Here is a 21,158-nt window from a genome sequence, read left to right as displayed (position 1 = left end):
AGTGAGACGGGATGCTGAAGGATGACAAGATTCTGCATGTTGTGGGAAGGGGATATTGGCAGAGAGGAGAGGGCAGTGCCCCTTTAAGAGGCGAGCACGGTGCTCGCCCCCGAGCCCCGCAGCGCACGGCATGCTGGGAGCGCCAGCACCCAACGGGAGTCTTCGCATCAAGATGGCGGAGCGGGGAGTTGAGGGGTGGCGGCGGCTGCAGCAGCAGCGAGGTCCGGGCCGGCTGTAGGAGACACCCGGAGCCTGTCCTCACCAGCAGTAGCCGGAAGCAAGGAGAGGGGAAACACACGGAGGGAGAGAGAGAGAGAGAAAGAAAGACGGGGCTGGGGCTGGAGCTGGAGCCGGAGAGCAGAGGCTGCCCTCGCACACCCACCCCGCCTCTGGGCAAGGCCTTCCCCACCTCCCCTCCGGCGCTGCCCCGCTTCTCACCCACTCTCGTATGAATTCCGCCGAGGGCAATTCGAAGTGTGCGCCAGCGGAGGCGAACGCAAGGTCGGTGTTGGTGCTAATTCGAGGCCCAGGTTTCTCCTCACTTCCCTGCTGCTGAGACTCGAGGCCTACCCTGCTCCTCTAGTCTGCTCCTGACAGCAGGAAGGGCCAAGGGTTTCCCTGTTCTGCTCTCCTCTCTGCCTCTGTTTTGTAATGGGTCCTGGTTGATCTGTTTTATTTAAAATAATTCAATAACTTGTTCGTAATATTCATAATTTTGGTGGGTGGATGTTGTCTCAAACCAGACTTCAATTTTAGAAATTTCTGACCTCGACTATTGCTAAATTTATTAAACGATAACTGAGAGATACGTTGTCATTTCTGACTTGCAGTCAAAAGAGCCACGAGGGGAGGGTCTATTGTTGATCTGTTGCTCGTCTAAAGTTCAAAAAAAGAGAAACTATCACTTAATGATGCAAAGTGCAATTTTCTGTTTCGTGAGTCCCTACTTGCGTGGATCTAACACAGGGAAATCAGTAGCAACAAAAGTTTTGCAAGCTTTTTGCCATTTTAAAGCTAGAAACTGTTGTAGATATGTAACTTTGGATTCAAGATGTTCTCCCACCATACGTTTGTTTGCTGTATTTTTGTGGCTTGAATCTTTTTAAATTGAGACAGAGTAGTGCAAGGGATTATGTTTAAAGTGAATTTCGCGCTTAATTCGGTTACGTGAGTAAAGTGCATCATACTGAAACTTAAGCTTTCTTTGCACTACATAGTTGGAGGTACAAGAGTTAAAATACAGGAAGTTATGCAGAACCTGGTGTCTGCTGGAGTAGCACATGAAATTGCAGGTTCCATACACCAAGCATGAGAGAAGTTAAAACATGAGTTGGTGATACAGTTTATTAAGCCTGCTCTGCCCTTCAGTAAAATTATGGGTCTTATTTCTAGTTTTTCTACCTGATTTCCATAATCATCTTAATTCTAAGTGTGAATATACATTCTGATTAATTATCCTGTTTGAGGAGACGATGATAAGAATCACAACTGTCTTAAGAAAATACTCCCTTCAATTTTAAATTATTTGATGACTTTGGAGTGGAACCAGGAACTACATGAGTAAACACAAGATATTCTGCAGATGCTGGAAATCCAAAACAACCCACACAAAACACTGGAGCAACTCAGCAGGCCAGGCAGCATCTATGGAAATGGATAAGCAGTTGGTATTTTGGGCCAAGACCCTTCTTCAGGACTGAGAAGGAAGGGGGGAGACGCCAGAATAAAAAGGCAGAGGGAAGGGAAGGTGGTGAAGCCAGGTGGGTGGGAGCGGTCAAGTGCTGGAGAAGAAAGATGATAGAGGAGAGTGGACCATAGGAGAAAGGGAAGGGAGAGGGGACGCAGGGGAAGTTATAGGCAGATGAGAAGAGGTAAAAGGTCAGAGTGGGGAATAGAGGAAGAGGGAGGGAGAAAATTTTCTACCAGCTGTAGAAATTGATATTCGGCCATCAAGTTGGAGGCTACTCAGACTGAATATAAGATGTTGCTCTATGAGTAGACTGGTGAGGCTGTAGTTCTTGGAGTAATGAAAGTCCTGAAGACGTTTGACAAAGTTTTAGTACCATAAAGGGTTTGGGGAGAGTGACAAACAACCCTTCACTGCTGAAGCTCAGTAACCAGAATTCCAAGAATTTAAGGTGGTTGCCCACGCAACAAGTGTAAAAACATCTGTGCGTTAAATAATTAAGATTTAAAATGTGTTGCTTGAAAGTTCGATGGATGTGGAAGTTCTCAGATGAACTGAATACTTGGGGGGGATGGGACGAAATTGATACTAAGAAATAGGGAGTGTAATTGAATTGCTCTTCAAAATTGCACTTGAAGTCAAAAGGCCTGCTAATTAGAAATTTCTATGATTCTAAGATGTTGTTGTCATTATTTGCCTTGTGCAAATAACATTTCTGTGTAAGATGTGTTGGGAGGCACATTTGTTAATTTTATTTTTGGAAAAATGGATTTGATGAGACTGCTGCTGCAAAAATGGTTTTAATTTTTGATAATGAAATTATTCTTTGTTAGACTAAAATAATGTTTGCTGTTCTTGGTGAGTGGAAATTGTACTGTCCTTAAAATTCAGTCCATTGTCTAGTGGCATCCACCATGTTAACAAATGATAAATTTCATTTTATTGTAAAAGCCACAGGTGTTTAAATATCATCCTAAATGTCAGATTGCACCAAATTACTTCAGGCATTGGTGAATCAATAATTTTCATAAACCTTGATTGATGAGAGCAGCTGTAGGTTGGTTAGGGTTTAATGATCAAATGTGAGTATTGACCTGCATCTCTCAGACTGCTGTCAGCTGCGCCGTGGCACAGAATCCTCCATGTGGGAGTTGTGAATATTTAAAAAATAATCAAATACATTTGCTTTTTCACATCACTTTGTTTTTTTCATATTTCAGTATTTACAGTTTAATAATTTAGTATTTTCTATAATTGATTTTGCAGGAAGCATTAATAGCTCTGGATTATGAGCTATCGTTTATGACAATGGTAGGGCATGACCTCAGAATTATCTAGAAGAACTCTTAAAATAAAAGTATCCGCCTTTGGTTGGGTTGGGGACTTGATCCATCTATATTTACAGATAGGGCCAGAATACCTCAGATAGGCACTAAAACACTGAAACATACTAGTGTATCTCTCCTTGTTTTAACGTTTTGCAGGCAAGGTCGAAGACTAAGTTGATGAGTGTGGTGTTGCCTGACTTGCTCGATTTTTCTCGAGCACAGAGTAACTTGTCTACTATGACCTGTCCATTGTCTACTCTGGAAAGTGTGCAAATAATAAAATTGGACTTAGGTTTAGTTCTTGTTCATAATGGTGCACTGGAAATCCGTCACATTTAAGAAATAAAATTTCTTAAAATAAAATCTTGAGATTTATGTTGTGACGTATCTTATGAAATATTTCATTTGATACAATCAATAGCTATTCAAGTATTATGCTGAGAAAAACACTATAACCAAAGTTATACTTGAGTTTCAAATCAATTTTTTTAGCTTGATAGTTTGATCAGTTTTGCACTCGAAATCATTGCATGAATGTTCTGCAGTGAAATCTTAAATATAATATCTGATAGGCAGTGCAGCAGCATAATGCTATTATAGCACCAGCGACCCCAGGTTCAGTTCCCACCGCTATCTGTGGAGGGTTTGTACATTCTCCCTGTGTCTGTATGGGGTTCACAGTAGCATAATGCTATTATAGCACCAGCAACCTGAGGTTCAATTCCCACCGCTATCTGTGGAGGGTTTGTACATTATCTCTGTGTCTACATGGGTTTCCCCCGGGTGCTTTGGTTTCCTCCCACATAATTACAGCTTTATTGTCATTGTTGAAGGTGCTGAGATTGTAGTGATGCTCCATTCAGTGCAACACAGGATACTGGTAATTCAGTTACTAAAAGCACAATGAGTAAAAATAAAAATAACATCTGAGTTATTTATTTGGAATGACATCAAAGTTACAACTGAATTAAAAACAAATAACTGTAAAATTAAAGTGGCTTCTCCATTCAAATGTTGCACATGCCCATGTTATAAAATACAATGATTAAATATAAAATAGCATCAAAGATTATGCCCATGTATTGCATTTAGAGATTGCCCATAGTGCCTGTGGACTGTGGGATTGGGCGGGTGGGGGGTGGTGGAAGGTCATTGTTCAGTTGTATGACAGTCCTGGGGGAAGAAGCATTTTCCGTCCGGATGTCCATGCAGAGATGTTTCTGTATCTCCTGCCTGATGGTAGGGGATTGAGCAGGTGATTACTGGGGTGAATGAGTCCATCGCGATTTCGTGAGTTGAAGATGTTTCCGTATCTAGTAGTTTTGTCCCGATGATTAACTGTGCAGTCCTGATCACTTGTTGAAGTGACTTTTGGTCCACCTTGTTGCAGCTAGTGTACCATACTGTCATCCAGTAGGTTAGTATGCTTTCAATTACACATCAATATAAGCTTACCAACAGCTTTTGGGGAAGATTTGCTGTCTTTAAACACCCAAGATAGTTTGGGCGCTGCTGAGTCAAGGACATAAAGATTAGTAGGTTAATTGATCAAATGGCTTTCATTGGACGGCTTGGGCTCATTGGGCTGGAAGGGCTGGTTACCATGCTGTAAAAAAAATGAGAGGCATAGATTGAGTATACTGCCAGGGACATTTTCTCTGGGCTCAAATGGCTAATACAAAGGGGCATAATTTTAAGGTGATTGGAAGAACATGTACGTGAGATTTCAGAGCTACATGTTTTTTTTTAGGTTGTGGTTACATGCAGCACTGTCTGGAGTAATGGTAGAGGCGGCTACATTTAAGAAAATCTTAGGCATATGATGATAGAAGAGATGGAGGGCAATGTAGGAGGGAAAGTTTAGATTGATCTTAGAGTAGGTTAAAAGTTCAGCTGAAGATCTGTAACTATGGGGCTTAATATTTTTTAAGAGAGCACAGTGCGAGTTCTACCAGTTTTTGGATATACAAGTTAATTTGTTATGCTGAATTTAAGTTGATCATATGTTGATGAATAATATCTTTTGAAGGAGGTAATATTGAAATGCACAAGATCAAAAAATGAAAGCTGAGAATTAAACACTGAGAGTAATTGCATATTAATGCACAGATAATATAGAAGAACTCTAATGTGCAGCTGGCTACAGTCTCATCAGTATCACATTCTAAGCATGTTAAATATACCAGCATTTCTTAGTATAAATGGTACTGTGGGTGCTAAATTGATTGCTTCAGTCTTAAGTGTAGAGTATGTTATTTCTGAGTTTCTAGTTTTGTTCGCAAACCCTTGAATAATCAATTGATTCGGAAATCTTGGAATATGGATTGCATCTAAAATTATATAATGTTGAATTTTTCTATCTTTAATGGAGATTCAAAATCCATGGTATCTTGGTCCTTGTTCATACAAGTAGCTGTCAGGATTCTCTGATCTCTCGCAACTGTCCAGGTTGAAAACGAGACACTTTGCTAATTGCAGTGCTTCTCGAAGGTTTGCCCTCATGCCTTTTGTTTACTGGGGAGGAAAATGGGTATCAGGAAGGTTGTTCCAAATGTTTTTATCATGTTCATAAGCATTTCAATCAGAGTTTACAAAAGTTGATCAAGGTAATGTTTTTTATTAAATTCACATTTCATTTTGATTTTGTTATAAATCTAGTTATTTGTAAGATACTGCAAACCCTATCTGAGTATAATTTTCTTCTTAATGTTTCCTTCATTTTCATCTTTGAATAAAACTGCAAAATTACTACTTTTAAACACTTCAAGGAATGCTTTAATAAGCAAAGAACTGGTTCTGCTGTCCAACTTTCAAAATTTGTGCAAGTTTATTTTTGTAATCTAGTAAATGAAATTTTATATGCAGTATAACTAGTCATAGTCATACTTTATTGATCCCAAAGGAAATTATTTCAAAGGCATTTGGAACCTGAGTTTTAGATTGCATTTAATGTCCCCTAGTGTGCCTCTTTTCACAATCAACATTATTGCAGGGACTTCATGTATTTGAATAATATGCACTTTATCAAAGCTCTAGATTGGAACTTTGACGTAGTTATCCAACATATCACTTGAATACATAGCCCATTAAGACTCTTTATTTAAGCTCTGCTTTTTACTGAGTTTGATGTCTCTACTGGGTAGAAGTGGTAATTTTACAGTGCATTTCTTGCCTAGCGTTAAGAAAACAAAAATATTGCTCTTTCTGAATACTGTTCAGCAACCTGACTGTCAAGTTAAGATAGAATTAGATCAGCTGCCAGTCTCTAAGGTCAAATAGCATTTGTACTGATTATAACCACTTGGCTGAAGTGTTCTAAGATCCTTAGCAACCAGCTGATGTCTTCAGGAATGAAAATGGGAAAAGTTAAAAGGATGGTTAAATTGCATCCTGCCACCAACTGTTCTACATATGTTGAGTTTGGAGGTTCTTATTTACAAAGAGGGTTGTTTTCTTGTTGGTATGTTTCATTTAGATTGTTGTGTTGACACCAAAAAAAACATTGAATATTAAAGGAAAGGAAATTTGACAAGTCCTGTTTATATCACTTTCACCAAAATTGACTAGAATCTGAGATGCCCAAAAAGTCTCCTAAAACCCTTCTGACTGGGATTTGAATTAGTCTTAGCAGGAAATAAAAATGTTTCCTTTCAGTAGCTGTTTGAAAATGGTCAGGATTAAAAAAAGTTCAAATTGTTTTCGACCCAGTACTCAATATAACCAACATTGTTGAAATTATCTTCCCTATCAGTTTTTATTCCTATGTAGTTATCCAATTTGCTGGTGCAATCCTAATATTTAAAAAATGTACTTAATCTTTTGGTCCTTTTTTAAATCACTTCTGAAAGTACTGATGTAGCAATGAAGGAAACAGGAAGTAATTAACAGCTTTACCAAATAGATTCTTGTCTTAACGAGTTGGTGGTTATCAAAAATAAATTATTAAAATCTGAATTTTAAAAGTCTTTTTTAATCAAACTATAGTTATTGAAACCTCTTAGTAAGAAATAAAAATCTGCCCGATAATTTGTGTGTTTTAATGGCAATTTTGCCAATACTAAGATGTTTGAGTTTAAATTGCCATTCTTATTAGAGTATGAATGTGAAAACCAACAATCCCCTGGACCAGAAGAAATCCAGGAGCTGTGGCATGCTTTACAACTTAATGGATAAGAACTGAAGATTGGAGCATCAACTCATTTATGCAGATTAAGTATGGTTTTTGTTAAAACCATGCAAATTTAGGAACATTTCAACTTTTAATCTGATTCTTGCTGGTGATGGAGCCTACCATGGTAGCCTGGGTAAAGAGAGTTAAAGTATCAATTTGTTAAGCCTGAATCAATAAAGCTTTTGGCAGAGGCTTAAAAGAAATGCACAAAAAGTTTAGAAATTTAAGAAAATTCTGGAAATACAACTCGTACATGAAAACTTGATTTTTCGTTTTGCTTGCAAAATTTGGCCTGCAGTATTTTGGCATTGATCTAAGACAAATTCCTGGTTTGTGAATAAACCACAAAAACAAAACACTGCAAACACCGGAAATTTGAAATGATGGGGGGGGGGGGGGAGAGGAAAAAGCTGGAAGCACTCAGTGTAGAGTTCATACTTTGTATTGATGCCTTCCATCAGAGTTGAATGAGAGGGAAGAAAGAAGCATTATCAAGATTCTGAAGATGCTGCCTGACCTGAAGCTATTGCTACTAATGATTGTGTGGGGGCGGGGGGGGGGTACTGGGTGTTATGTGATAGAAGTCAAAGTAACGGTTGGTGGCTGGAGTTTGAAGGTAATTGTAGATGCTCAAAAGTCTTATCAGTTGAATTTGAGAGAATACCATAAACTGCAGAATGTTTTGTGTCATTTGTTCAAACCTCTCTTTAACTATGATAACAGTTTTTCACCTTCTGACATTCTTGGAGTTTGTGGTGGATTTCCCATTGTTGTTATGCTGTTTAAAAGGGGCATGAGGTTTATGCATGATGAATGAGCATGAGCATAAGTTGTGAATTTGAAAGCCATGGGATACTGCAATTGCTGGAAATATGAAATGAGTGCTCAAAATGCACTATTTCATGCTGCATCTATGCCGTAAGAAGTAAAAATCAAAAGATCTGCTTGTGCTAGAAATCTAAAATAAAAGCAGAAAATGTTGAAAATATTCAAAGTCAACATTCAAAGTCAGGCCTCAACTGTGGAAAGGAAAACAACTAACATTTCAGGACAGAGACCTTTTTGTCAGAAGTTGCAGGTTAGTAATGTTGCATCTTGCTGGTTCTGACATAAATTGGAAAGGCTAATTATCAAAGCTGACATCAATGTTGAAGTCCGAGGGCTGTAACATGTCCAGTGAATAGATGGAATGTCATTCCTCATTTACACTGGTCTCTGGAGGAAAAGTGAGGCCAAAAATATAAGCCAGAGTGAGAGTGGAATGGGTAATTAAATTGGCAGGCAACCAGAAATGTAAGGATCACCCTTGATGAACTGAACAGAAGTTTTCTGCAGATTTGTCATCAAATCTGCATTTATATTTTTCAATCTAGAGAAAACCACTACATGAGCACTGAATGCATTATACTGAATTGAAAGACAAGATTTACTGCTTCAACTGGAAGAAAATTTTTATTTTGGTCCCTGACTGGTGGGAAGGTATAATAAGGACAGGTGGTGTATCTCTTGTTTTTGGGGGGGGGGGGGCACGCGGGGTGGCAGGGTTGTATGTGTTGTTGGTGGTAGGAAAACTGATCCAGGGAGTTGCTTAGGGAATGGTGGGAGAAATGAGTGCAATTTGTAGTAACATCATGTGTAATTGGTACTGACATCATGTTGAAATTGGCTGAAATCATGAAGGGTGATCCACTGGATATCTAGTCAAATGATTGGATTCATGGACTGTTACAGATGGCAGAAAGGAAGGAGCTGATCCTAAATTGTTGAGTGTGGGTTTTCAGGCTTCTGTACCACCTCCCTTGTAGTAATGAGAAGAGGGCATGTCTTAGATAGTGAGGGTCTTTAGTGATATGTGCTGCTGACTTGAGGCACCGCATCTTGAAGAAGTCCTCAGCGGTGGGGAGAATTGTGCTAATGAAAAAGCTGGTTGAGTAAACAACCCTGCAGCCTCCATACCAGGCTGTGAGCTCTCTGCCATACATTTGTAGAAATACCAAGGCTCAACAAACTCCCAATGAATTGTGAAGTAAAAGTGCTAAATTGTGGCAAAACGTGTTACGAAGTTTCCTTTTTTAGTTTCATTTTGTCTGGAGCAGCAAATGGTTCCCTGATCTCGAGCACTTTCTTGTCATACATACTATGAGCTCCACCTTCAATAGCTGCTTAAACGTTATGACCTATCCTAAATGGTACAGTAGCATAGCAGTTAGCGTAATGCTTTCACAGCACCAGTGACCTGGGTTCAATTCTGTGTGTAAGGAGTTTATATGTTCTTGTTATGACATCCTCCTACATATGAAAGACATAGGAGTTAGGTTAATTGGTCACATAATTGAGCAGCAAGGACTCATTGGGCCAGAAGGACCTGTTACCGTGCTGTTCACAGTACTAAGTAAATTTATTATCAAAGTATGTATGTGTCACCATATACTGTCATGAGATTTTTTGCTGACTTACACAGGAAGACACAGAATACAATAGAATTCAATGAAAAGCTACACACAAAGACAAATAAACAACCAATTTTCAAGAAGATGAGCTTTGCAAATAATAGTAAATAAATAATACCTAGAACATGAGTTGGATCCTTGAAAGTGAGTCCGTAGGTTGTAGAATCAGTTCAAAGTTGAGGTGAGTAAAGTTATTCACACTTGTTCAGGAGCCTGATGGTTGTACAGTAATAATTGTTGGAACGTAGTCGTTCGAACTTAAGGGTCTTGAACCTCCTGATGGCAGCAGCAAGAAGAGAGCATGGCCTGGATGATGGATGCTGCTCTCCTGCAACAGCACTCCTTGTAGATGTGCTCAATGGTGCTCATTGCTGTATCTCTGAATTTAAAAAAACTCGGTCTTCTGATTGGCTTCTTCTGCCTACTGTTTTCTTTGCTCAGCTGTTAACTGCTTCATTTGCCTTGGCTGTGGCACACAATTCGGTCTTTGAATTTGTCTTTCTATGCATAACTTTCTTTAAACATCCTCCTTTAAGTCCTCAAATCCCATTTCTCAGCAGGTTCTTTAGGAGTTAAAGATGTACCTTTTTGATCAGTGACTAAACTTGTTTCTTGCACTTTTTTTTTTAACTTCAGTGCTATATTATTCTATCTAAACTTTTAAATCATAGAACCTTAACAGACTCTTTGGCCCACAGAGTCCATATGGACCATTAAACATCCTGCACTTTTACTATTTCATTTTTATTACATTCTTCCAAGATTTCATCAACTCACCTATTTCCAAGGTTCTACCATCCACTTACTAGAGGAAGTTTACAGTGGCCAACCAATCCCTTATATTTGGGATCCGGGAGGAAACCAAGATATCCGATAAACAGATACAAAGAATGTGCAAGCTCATATGGTCTGGATGTCAAGATTGAACCCAGGTCATCTGGAGCTCTGAGATAACAGCACCGCTAGCTGCATCACTTTGCAGCTCTGTTCTGTTAGCATCCTTTGAAATGGACCATCACTTTCACAAAGTTTAAAAACTGATAAGATTAGATTTCTTTCTCACATATACATCAGAACATCCAGTGAAATGTTCCATTTGTATCAAATCAGCGAGCATTGCAAGTATTGCCACGTTTCCGGCAACAACATAACATGCCCTCAAATTCACTAACTTTATTTGTTAGGAATGTGGGAGGAAACTGGAGCACCTCTTAGAGGAAACCTACACTGTCATAGGGAGAGCATACAAATTCCTTACAGACAGTGGTGGAATCTCTGATCTTACACCTGCTGCTGTAATAGTGTTATACTAACCACTATGCTACCCTATCACACTACTTTTGGTTCTGTAATGATCTGAACAAATTTGCCCTTGATATCATTTAGTCGCAGTCACCAATTAAGAAAGGTGAGAGATTAGAAATTGAATTAACATTTCAAAAGACAGTTTACTGATGACCAAGATACTAAAAAATTGAGCCAATAAGATTCCTGGCTGTGGGACAAATAAAAGAACTGGTAGTAAAATATGCAACTTGGACAGACCCTAATTCTAAAATATACAACATGGCAGAGAATTAATTCTTGGGTTAGATTCATAAGATTTAATAGAAATCATGATAGACAAGTGACATAACTTGTTGGAGTAGATTTGATTTTAAACTCATCTGCTCTAAAAGAATAACTGAAAGGAGTTATCTATAGTGCAGTGAAGATGAGTTCAACTAAAGGCAACAGAAATTCTTAGCTGAGGATTAAAATTTTTGGCAGTTATGTAGAAACTATGTATTTTGAATTCATGGAAAGATGCTGACCTCCTTCGTATCCCTTTTCTAAACAATAATGTTCATAGTGTAGCCCATTCATTACTCAGTAGTTTGCCAATTAGATATTTCAAAATTTATATCATCTCAGAATTTGGTAATGCTCAGGTATTGCTTCTCATTGCAATTCACTGAAGTTGCTATGCAAAAATAACTAGTTGGTCCCAGTTTAACTGAGTTCATTTTCCTATTAGCTTCTATTTCCCTCTTGCAGTTTTGATCTGGATAAATAAGGCAATTTTGAATATTCAGTTTACTCCTTCAAGATTTTTTTTCACATTACAGATATTGTCCTTTTTAAAACTGTAGATTATAATAGTTAATTATAATCTACAATTATAATTATAATGGCCAAGTGGTGAAGGCACTTAACTAGTGATTTGAAGGTCGCTAGTTCGAGCCTTGGCTGAGGCGGTGCGTGTGTCCTTGAGCAAGGCGCTTAACCACACCTTGCTCTGCGACGACACCAGTGCCAAGCTGTATGGGTCCTAATGCCCTTCCCTTGGACAACATCGGTGGCATGGAGAGGGGAGACTTGCAGCATGGGCAACTGCTGGTCTTCCATACAACCTTGCCCAGGCCTGCGCCCTGGAAACCTTCCAAGGTGCGAATCCATGGTCTCGTGAGACTAAAGGATGCCTATATGTAATAGTTAATTGCTATTGAAGTGCCAAATGGTAGTTTGTCCTTTTGTGTGGGAAAGACAAACTACCATTGATCAAACTTGATCAGAGTTTCCTGCATTGAAACAAAGTTACTTGATATGACTGTAGAGGCACGTGGACGTCAGCAAGTTAGACCAGTGGGAAGAATGTAAAAGGAGATCATTTTTTCAGCGGTTTGATCAATGCATGACTGCACAGGCGCGTGGACATCAGCAAGTTAGACTGGCGGGAAGAATTTAAAAGGAGATCATTTTTTTCTTCAGCAATTTGATTGAGGCACAACTGTGGAGGTGCACGGATGTCAGCAAGTTAGACCGGTGGGAAGAATTTTAAAAGACAGCTTTATAGAGCGGGCATCGGAGTAGATAGAGTCAGAGTAAGAGGGCTTTGGCTCAACGGGGCTTCAGCGATATCGAGTCGAGGTGAGGTAAGTTACTTGTGAAGAATAGGAATAAGAAGTATGTCCACGAGGCTGGGGTTCTGTTCTGGGTGTCAGATGTAGAATGTGCGGGGGGCTCCCACCCTCCTGGATGGCCCACTCTGCACCAGGTGCGTCAAGCTGCAGCTCCTTAGGAACAGGGTTAGGGAACTGGAGATGTAGCTCGATGTCCCTCGTCTGGTCGGGGAAACTAAGGATGTGATAGATATGAGCTACAGGGAAGTTGTCACACTGGGGCCTTGGGAAACAGGTAAGTGGGTAACAGGAGAGGGAAGGGCAAGAGTCAGATACTAGAGAGTACCCCTGTGGCTCTCCCCCTTAGCAATAAGTACTCCAGTTTGAGTACTGTGGGGAGGAGTAAGCGAACTACCTGGGGGAAGCAACAGTGGCGGTGCCTCTGACACAGTGTCTGGCCCTGTGGCTCAGAAGGGCAGGGAAAGGAAGAGGATGGCAGCAGTGATAGGTGACTCCATAGTTAGGGGGTCAGATAGGTGATTCTGTGAACGCAGTAAAGAAACATGGATGGTAGTTTGCCTCCCAGGTGCCAGAGTCTGGGATGTTTCTGATCACGTCCACGATATCCTGATTTGGGAAGGTGAACAGCTAGAGGTCGTGCTACCTATTGGTACCAACGACATAGGTAGGAAAATGGAGGAGGTCCTGAAAACAGACTACAGGGAGTTAGGAAAGAAGCTGAGAAGCAGAACCACAAGGATAGTAATCTCGGGATTACTGCCTGTGCCACGCGACAGTGAGTATAGGAATAGAGTGAGGTGGAGGATAAATGTGTGGCTGAAGGATTGGAGCAGGGGACAGGGATTCAGATTTCTGGATCATTGGGACCACTTTTGGGGCAGGCGTGACCTGTGCAATATGGATGGGTTGCACTTGAATCCGAGGGAGACCATTATCCTGGCAGGGAGGTTTGCTAAGGCTATTGGGGGAGAGTTTAGTTTTGGGGGTGGGAACTGAACTGAAGAGATGGAGGAAGGGGCAGTTGGCTCACAAATAGAGAAAGCTTGTAGGCAGTGTGAAAGGGAGGATGGGCAGGTGATAGAGAAGGGATGCACTCAGACTGATGGTTTGTGATGTGTATTTTAATGCAAGAGGTATCATGAGCAAAGCGGATGAGCTTAGAGTGTGGATCAATACTTGAAGCTATGATGTGGCCATTACAGAGACTTGGATGGCTCAGGGGCAAGAATGGCTACTTAGAGTGCCAGGCATTAGATGTTTCAAAAAGGACAGGAAGAGAGGCAAAAGAGATGGGGGCATGGCACTGTTGATCGGAGATAGTGTCATGGCTGCAGAAGAAGAGGAAATAATGGAGGGATTGTCTACTGAGTCTCTGGGTGAAAGTTAAAAACAGATAGAGGTCAATTACTGTGTCTTTTTTGTAGACCATAGTAACAGGGACATCGAGCAGATAGGGAGACAGATTCTGGAACGGTGCAATAATAACTAGGTTGTCATGATGGGAGATTTTAATTTCCCCAATATTGATTGGCATCTCCCTAGACAAGGGGTTTAGATGGGGTGGAGTTTGTTGGGTGTGCTCAGGAAGGTTTCCTGACACAATATGTAGATAAGCCTACAAGAGCAGATGCTGTACTTGATCTGGAATTTGGAAATGAACCTGGTCAGGTGTCAGGTCTCTGTGGAAGAGCATTTTGGAGATGGTGATCACAATTCTGTCCCCTTTCCCATAGCATTGGAGAGGGATAGGAGCAGACGAGTCAGAAAAACCTTTAATTAGAGTAAGGGGAAATATGAAGCTATCAGGAAGGAACTTGAAGCATAAATGGGGAACAGATGTTCTCAGGGAAATGCACGGCAGAAATGTGGCAAATGTTCAGGGGATATTTGTGTTCTGCATAGGTACATTCTAATGAAACAAGGAAAGTATGGTAGGGTGCAGGAACCAGTGTGTATAAAGACTGTAGAAAATCTAGTCAAGAAGGAAAGCTTATGAAAGGTTCAAAAGTCTAGGTAATGATAGAGATCTAGAAAATTATAAGGCTAGCAGGAAGGGGTTTAAGAATGAAATTAGGAGAGCCAGATGGGGCCATGAGAAGGCCTTGGCGGACAGGATTAAGGAAAACCCCAAGGCATTCTACAAGTATGTGAAGAGCAAGAGAATAAGATGTGAGAGAATAGAACCAATCAAGTGTGACAGTGGAAAAGTGTGTATGGAACTGGAGGAAGCGGAGGTAATTAATGAATACTTTGCTTTAGTATTCACTATGGAAAAGGACCTTGGCGATTGTAGGGATGACTTACAGCAGACTGAAAAGCTTGAGCATATAGACATTAAGAAAGAGGATGCGCTGGAGCTTTTGGAAAGCATCAACTTGGATAAGTCACCAGGACGAGAAATACCCCAGGCTACTGTGGGAGGTGAGGGAAGAGATTGCTGAGCCTCTGGCAATGATCTTTATATCATCAATGGGGCTGGGAGAAGTTCTGGAGGACTGAAAGGTTACAGATGTTGTTCCCTTATTCAAGAAAGGGAGTAGAGATAGCCCAGGAAATTATAGACCAGTGAGTCTTATTTCAGTGGTTGTTAAGTTGATGGAGAAGAACCTGAGAGGCAGGATTTATGAACATTTGGAGAGGTATAATATGATTAGGAATAGTCAGCATGGCTTTGTGAAAGGTGGGTCATGCCTTACGAGCCTGATTGAATTTTTTGAGGATGTGACTAAACAGGTTGATGAAAGTAGAGCTGTAGATGTAGTGTATATCAGCAAGGCATTTGATAAGGTACCCCATGCATGGCTTATTGAGAAAGTAAGGAGACATGGGATCCAAGGAAGGGGACCTTGCTTTGTGGATCCAGGATTGGCTTGCCCACAGAAGGCAAAGAGTAGTTGTGGACGGGTCATATTCTGCATGGAGGTCGGTGGCCAGTGGTGTTCCTCAGGGATCTGTTCTGGGACCCCTACTCATTGTGATTTTTATAAATGACCTGGATGAGGAAGTGGAGAGATGGGTTAGTACACTTGCTGTTGACACAAAGGTTGGGGGTGTTTATGGATAGTGTGGAGGGCTGTCAGCGGGACATCGATAGGAATGCAAAACTGGGCTGAGAAATGGCAGATGGAATTCAACGCAGAGTGTGAGGTGGTTCATTTTGGTGGGTCAAATATTGCAGAATATAATATTAATGGTAAGAATCTTGGCAGTGTGGAGGATCAGAGAGATCTTGCAGTCCGAGTCTATAAGACACTCAAAGCTGCTGTACAGGTTGACTGTGTGCTTAAGAAGGCATATGGTGCATTGGCCTTCATCAACAGCGGGATTGAGTTCAAGAGCCAAGAGGTAATGTTACAGCTATATAGGACCCTGGTCAGTCCCCACTTGGAATTTTGTGCTCAGTTCTGGTCACCTCACTACAGGACGGATGTGGGAACTATAGAAAGGGTGCAGAGGGAGATTTACAAGGATGTTTCCTGGATTGCCGAGCATTCCTTATGAGAATAGATTGAGTGAGTTTGGCCTTTTCTCCTTAGAGCAACGGAGAATGAGAGGTGACCTGACAGGTATATAAGATGATGAGAGGCATTGATTGTGTGGATAGTCAGAGGCTTTTTCCCAGGGCTGAAATGGCTAACACTAGAGGACAGCGTTTTAAGGTGCTTGGAAGTAGGTACAGAGGAGATGTCAGGGGTAGGTTTTTTTTAACGCAGAGAGGTGAGTGTGTGGACTGGGCTGCTGGTGATACTGGTGGAGGCAGATACAATAGGGTCTTTTAAGAAACTCTTAGATAGGTACATGGAGCTTAGAAAAATAGAGGGCTGTGGGTAACCCTAGGTAATTTGTAAAGTAAGTACATGTTCAGCACAGCATTGTGAGCTGAAGGGCCTGTATTGTGCTGTAGGTTTTCCATGTTTCTGTGACCAAGTATAACTTTAGTTCTTAGGCCTCTGGAAGATTTATCATTCTAAAGATCATATACTTAAAATAATAGTACAGAAGTTAGGATTTTCTAATGGTTTGATTCTTGCAAGTTTTCCTTCTTGAACATTTTCTAATTTGATCCATATGGAGTTTAAAATTGCATATTTAAATGTCTAGAGCTGTTTCACCTTTCTAGCAGCTGTTAATCAGAATCAGGTTTATTATCACCAGCATGTTACATGAAATTTGTTAACTTAGCAGCAGTTCAATGCAATACATAATCTGGCAGAGAGAGAGGAAAATAATAATAAATAAATAAAATAAAACATAAATAAACAAGTAAATCAATTATGTATATTGAATAGATTTTTTTTTAAATGTTGGAAAACAAATACTGTCTATTAAGTGAGGTAGTGTCCAAAGCTTCATTGTCTATTTAGGAATTGGATGGCAGAGGGGAAGAAGCTGTTCCTGAATCGCTGAGTGTGTGCCTTCAGGCTGCTGTATCTCGTACCTGATGGTAACAGTGAGAAAAGGGCATGCCCTGGGTGCTGGAGGTCCTTAATAATGGACACTGCTGTTCTGAGACACCACTCCCTGAAGATGTCCTGGGTACTTTGTAGGCTAGTACCCAAGCTGAAGCTGACTAGATTTACAACCTTCTGCAGTTTCTTTCAGTCCTGTGCAGGAGCGCCCCTCCATACCAGACAGTGATGCAGCCTGTCGGAATGCTCTCCACAGTACAACTATAGAAGATTTTGAGTGTATTTGTTTACATGCTAAATCTCTTCAAACTCCTAATAAAGTATAGCCACTGTCTTGGCTTTATGACTACATCGATATGTTGGGACCAGGTTAGATCCTCAGAGATCTTGACACCCAGGAACTTGAAGCTGCTCACTCTCTCCATTTCTGATCCGTCTATGAGGATTGGTATGTGTTCCTTTGTCTTGCCCTTCCTGAAGTCCACAATCAGCTCTTATATTTTACTGACGTTGAGTGCCAGGTTGTTGCTGTGGCGCCATTCCACTAGTTGGCATATCCACTCCTGTACACCCTCTCGTAACCACCTGAGATTCTACCAACAATGGTTGTATCGCCAGCAAATTTGTAGATGGTATTTGAGCTATGCCTAGCCACACAGTCATGTGTGTACAGAGAGTAGAGCAGTGAGCTAAGCATACATCCCTGAGGTGCACCAGTGCTGGTTGTCAGCGAGGAGGATATGTTATCACCAATCCGCACAGACTGTGGTCTTCCAGTTAGGAAGTTGAGGATCCAATTGCAGAGGGAGGTACAGAGGCCCAAGTTCTACAACTTCTCGTTAAGGATTGTGGGAATGATGGTATTAAATACTCTCAAATTTGACCAGTTTATATAGGCTTTGCATTAGAATGTGTAACACTCGCTTTGCCTAGTGCCCTAATATAGGGGGTGATAACCCCCTGCCTGGCCAAACATAAGAAATCTCATTTGGGTGGATGCTGCGCGATGTGTCCCCTGTTACAAATCAGTACCCCGAAATAACAAACAGTACACAATATGTGATTAAACGATTAAGCTTTATAACTTTTACTTTTATATGGTTAGTAGAGAAACAAAATATAAAAGAAAAAAGGTCCAAATCTTATTAAACAGTCTGTGCACAAAGTTGGAGCTCACGGTTTCCCCTTCACCGATCCTCCTTCGATCGTCGCTGCCCTTCGGACCCTCGCTCCGAGTCCACCCCGTCCGGCGGACCACCAAATCTCACCATTCGCATCTTCTCTCTTCATCTGTCTCTCCCCCTCTCACAAAAGCCCACAAAATCTGCTTCCAGAATCACAAGTCAGGGCAACAAAATCCTGATTGGCTAACATGCATCCACAATCCTGTTATCTCCAGCCATAACCCAAACATTGCTGCTACAGAGAAACTGTTACTTCAGCAGTGAACGTTACAAAAAACCGTTACATTAGCAGTGAAACCTTACAGCGCGTTAACAAATGTATGAATGTGACATTTAAGCATCCTAAGTTTTAAGGAGGCAGCTAATTAATTTTTTCCAAAAAGTCCATTTATTCTGAAATGGTTCTCACAGATAGTAAAATATAACCTTGATTATTTTCTGTAACAAATTGTGCGTTGGTTGTTTTGAATAAATGCACATACCCTGTAGTAACATTGATTCTTTCAATTACAGTAAACAAAGAGAACCTTTGGCTGAAAACCACACAGCAAGCCGAATGTGAGTATTGCAAATTTGCATACTGTTTTAAGCTTCAAGATATTTTTATGGGGCATGTGATATTGTTTTGCTCTTTTCAGTCCAGGCCTGAGCTAAGGGTTTTTTGTGAATTTTTTAAAAATGCTGTCCATTTATGTAATTAAAAAATACAATGAGATAAACAATCTGAAGTAGTCTATAAGGCCCCTTGGGACTCTGCCACTTAATGTTATAACTGATCTGCGAGTCCAAAAATATCCTAGCCTTGAACATACAAGCATTTCAGGTAGAGAGCTTCAAAAATTCACAATCCACAGAAGTATCTTCTGTTTGGTATTTTAATTAGTGGACTCATTATTTTGAAACTTGTTTAAGATTCTTTAGCTAACGGAACCAGTCCCTTCTAATCTGCTAAACCCTCTGAGTATGAAGTAACAATTCTAAATTCCTGAGTATAAGCATACCCTCCCTTCAGTCTGTCAGGAATCAACCCAGTAAACCTTGATCGCATTGCCTTTAGGTCTATAATTTCCTGGGCTATCTCTACTCCCTTTCTTGAATAAGGCTCTTCATTGATTAAAGAGACAGTACATGTATAAATCATGTTTTAAATCCTTTGCAAGCTTTTTGCAAAGCTCTCAGAACTACTTTTCAATTAGCTTTACGTTGAGAGAACTTGTATTTGTTCTAATTTCAGGACTCCTTACTTTGTGTACTAACCTGACTCCTTTTAAAATGCCATAACCATGTAAGCATGCATTACGCATGTATATTTGCAAAAAAAATTATCTATCAGAATGATTTTCCTTTATACATCACTGATCATATTATGATTTTATATCTTGTTATATTTAGATAATAGGTAGCAATGTTTGCTTAGAGCATATTAAGTGAAGTGTTTCTAAAAGCTGCAACTTGTTTGAAGTTAGCACCTTCAATTAATGAACATAATAGCTTCATCGTACAATATTATCATCATAAGGTTAATGAGTTTGTACAGCTTGATATACCATGCAAGTATTCTACTGGCCAGGATCATCATTCCTCTACGTGGTGGTGTTTTTTTGCAATAGTCAGTGCCTGTAATATTTTGAACAATTAGGATATGAGAGCCGAAGAATATGTTGACCTTGGTTGTTATAAATGTATGTGCCACCATGGGAAACTTGGGGATAATTCAATATAATAAGTGAATTTGTTTGGTTATATATGTATTTATTGCAATTACGTGGAATAGGCCCTTCAAGCCATGCCACCTAGCAACCCCTGACTTAACTCTAACCTAGTCACAAGACAATTTACAATGGCCAATCATCATTACAACCAGTACATCTTCTGACTGTGGGAAGAAGCTGGAGCACCCAGAGAAAACCCACACTCTCCAGGGGGAGGATGTACAGATGACATCGGAATTGAATGCAGGTCTTTGATGCTCCGAACTGTAATAGTGTCTTGCTAATGTGTTTGTGAAGCACTTTCAAAAGCTTTGGAGCAGGGATCGGTCATATCACACCTCCAGTCCAGTATCTTTCAGTTAGATCATGAAAGATCTACTTTTATCATCTCATTTAAAATTTGCACAGTTTTCTTTGCAATGAACAATTTTACTTGTAGCCTAAGTAGATTTTTGAAAAAATTTCAACCAAGCTTTTCTATGGATTATGTCGTAATATCACTTCTGGGTGGCCTAGCTCAAAGCTTAAGATTACACTCCTTGTTTTAAACACCCATGAACCAAATAGATTCAGTATAGAAAAAAAAATAAGCTGGACTTTAAGCTACTTGAGTCCAAAGTAGCCTTCTGGGGTTATGAAAATAACCAATGAAATTTTAACATACTGCCTGTAAGCTTCCCTTGGCTGTTCACTTGGTTTACTGCCCTCGTCATGTTTAGGTTTTTTATTTTACAGAGCCAGCCTGCTGACAACATCTTAGACTAGATGTGAACTGTCACTTCTGGTATTTTGCTTCATATTGATATGACTGGATTTCGTACCAAAAGGGGTTTCAGTGAGGCTGCTGCACTTAATAGGAAACTTTTTTGTTGGGCAGGTGACAAAGTTGAGTTTCAACAAGCACTGCTATGATTTGCAAAGAATTTTAGAAATGGCAGTGCAGCAGGACTTAACATTTCAGCTTATGATGAATTTGTGTGTAAATAGATTTTCTTTCTGGTTGCCACCAAAAGATTACAAAGATTAAAATAACGAACTATTTCAGGGCAGATTTGGTACTACATAGTACAGTATACTAAAGTCCCTTTGGCCCATGTCTTTTAACCTACTCCAAGACCACTTTTTTTTTTACCTACTCTAAGACCCATAGAGCCCTTTTATTCTTTAATCTGTTTAATTGCTGTTTTCTTTGCTTCATAAATATCTTGAACTACACTGCATATGACATTCCACAATTGGGTCCCATATTTAAATAGAAAAGCATCAGATAATTAAAATTAAGTGAAGTGACTGAACTTAAATAAGCACAAAAAA

General features: G+C 40.2%; 1 protein-coding gene across 2 annotated transcripts in view; it reads left to right on the top strand.

Annotated features, from left to right (window-relative positions):
- The first annotated feature begins 148 nt into the window (after positions 1–148).
- ube3a (ubiquitin protein ligase E3A) overlaps positions 149–21,158 on the top strand; it is a 48,312-nt gene continuing 27,302 nt past the window's right edge. For both annotated transcript variants that reach the window (XM_063054498.1, XM_063054497.1), the window contains exons 1-2: positions 149–501; positions 18,646–18,690. Coding sequence is in view for 1 of the 2 variants with exons in the window: in XM_063054497.1 (XP_062910567.1) it covers positions 449–501; positions 18,646–18,690 (98 nt within the window). In the remaining variant the exon portion in view is untranslated. The remainder of the gene's footprint in view (positions 502–18,645; positions 18,691–21,158) is intronic.

The sequence above is a fragment of the Mobula hypostoma genome, chromosome 7 (genome assembly GCF_963921235.1).
Source record: "Mobula hypostoma chromosome 7, sMobHyp1.1, whole genome shotgun sequence".
NCBI classification, from domain to species: Eukaryota; Metazoa; Chordata; class Chondrichthyes; order Myliobatiformes; family Myliobatidae; genus Mobula; species Mobula hypostoma.
This window is presented reverse-complemented; position numbering and strand designations above follow the sequence as displayed.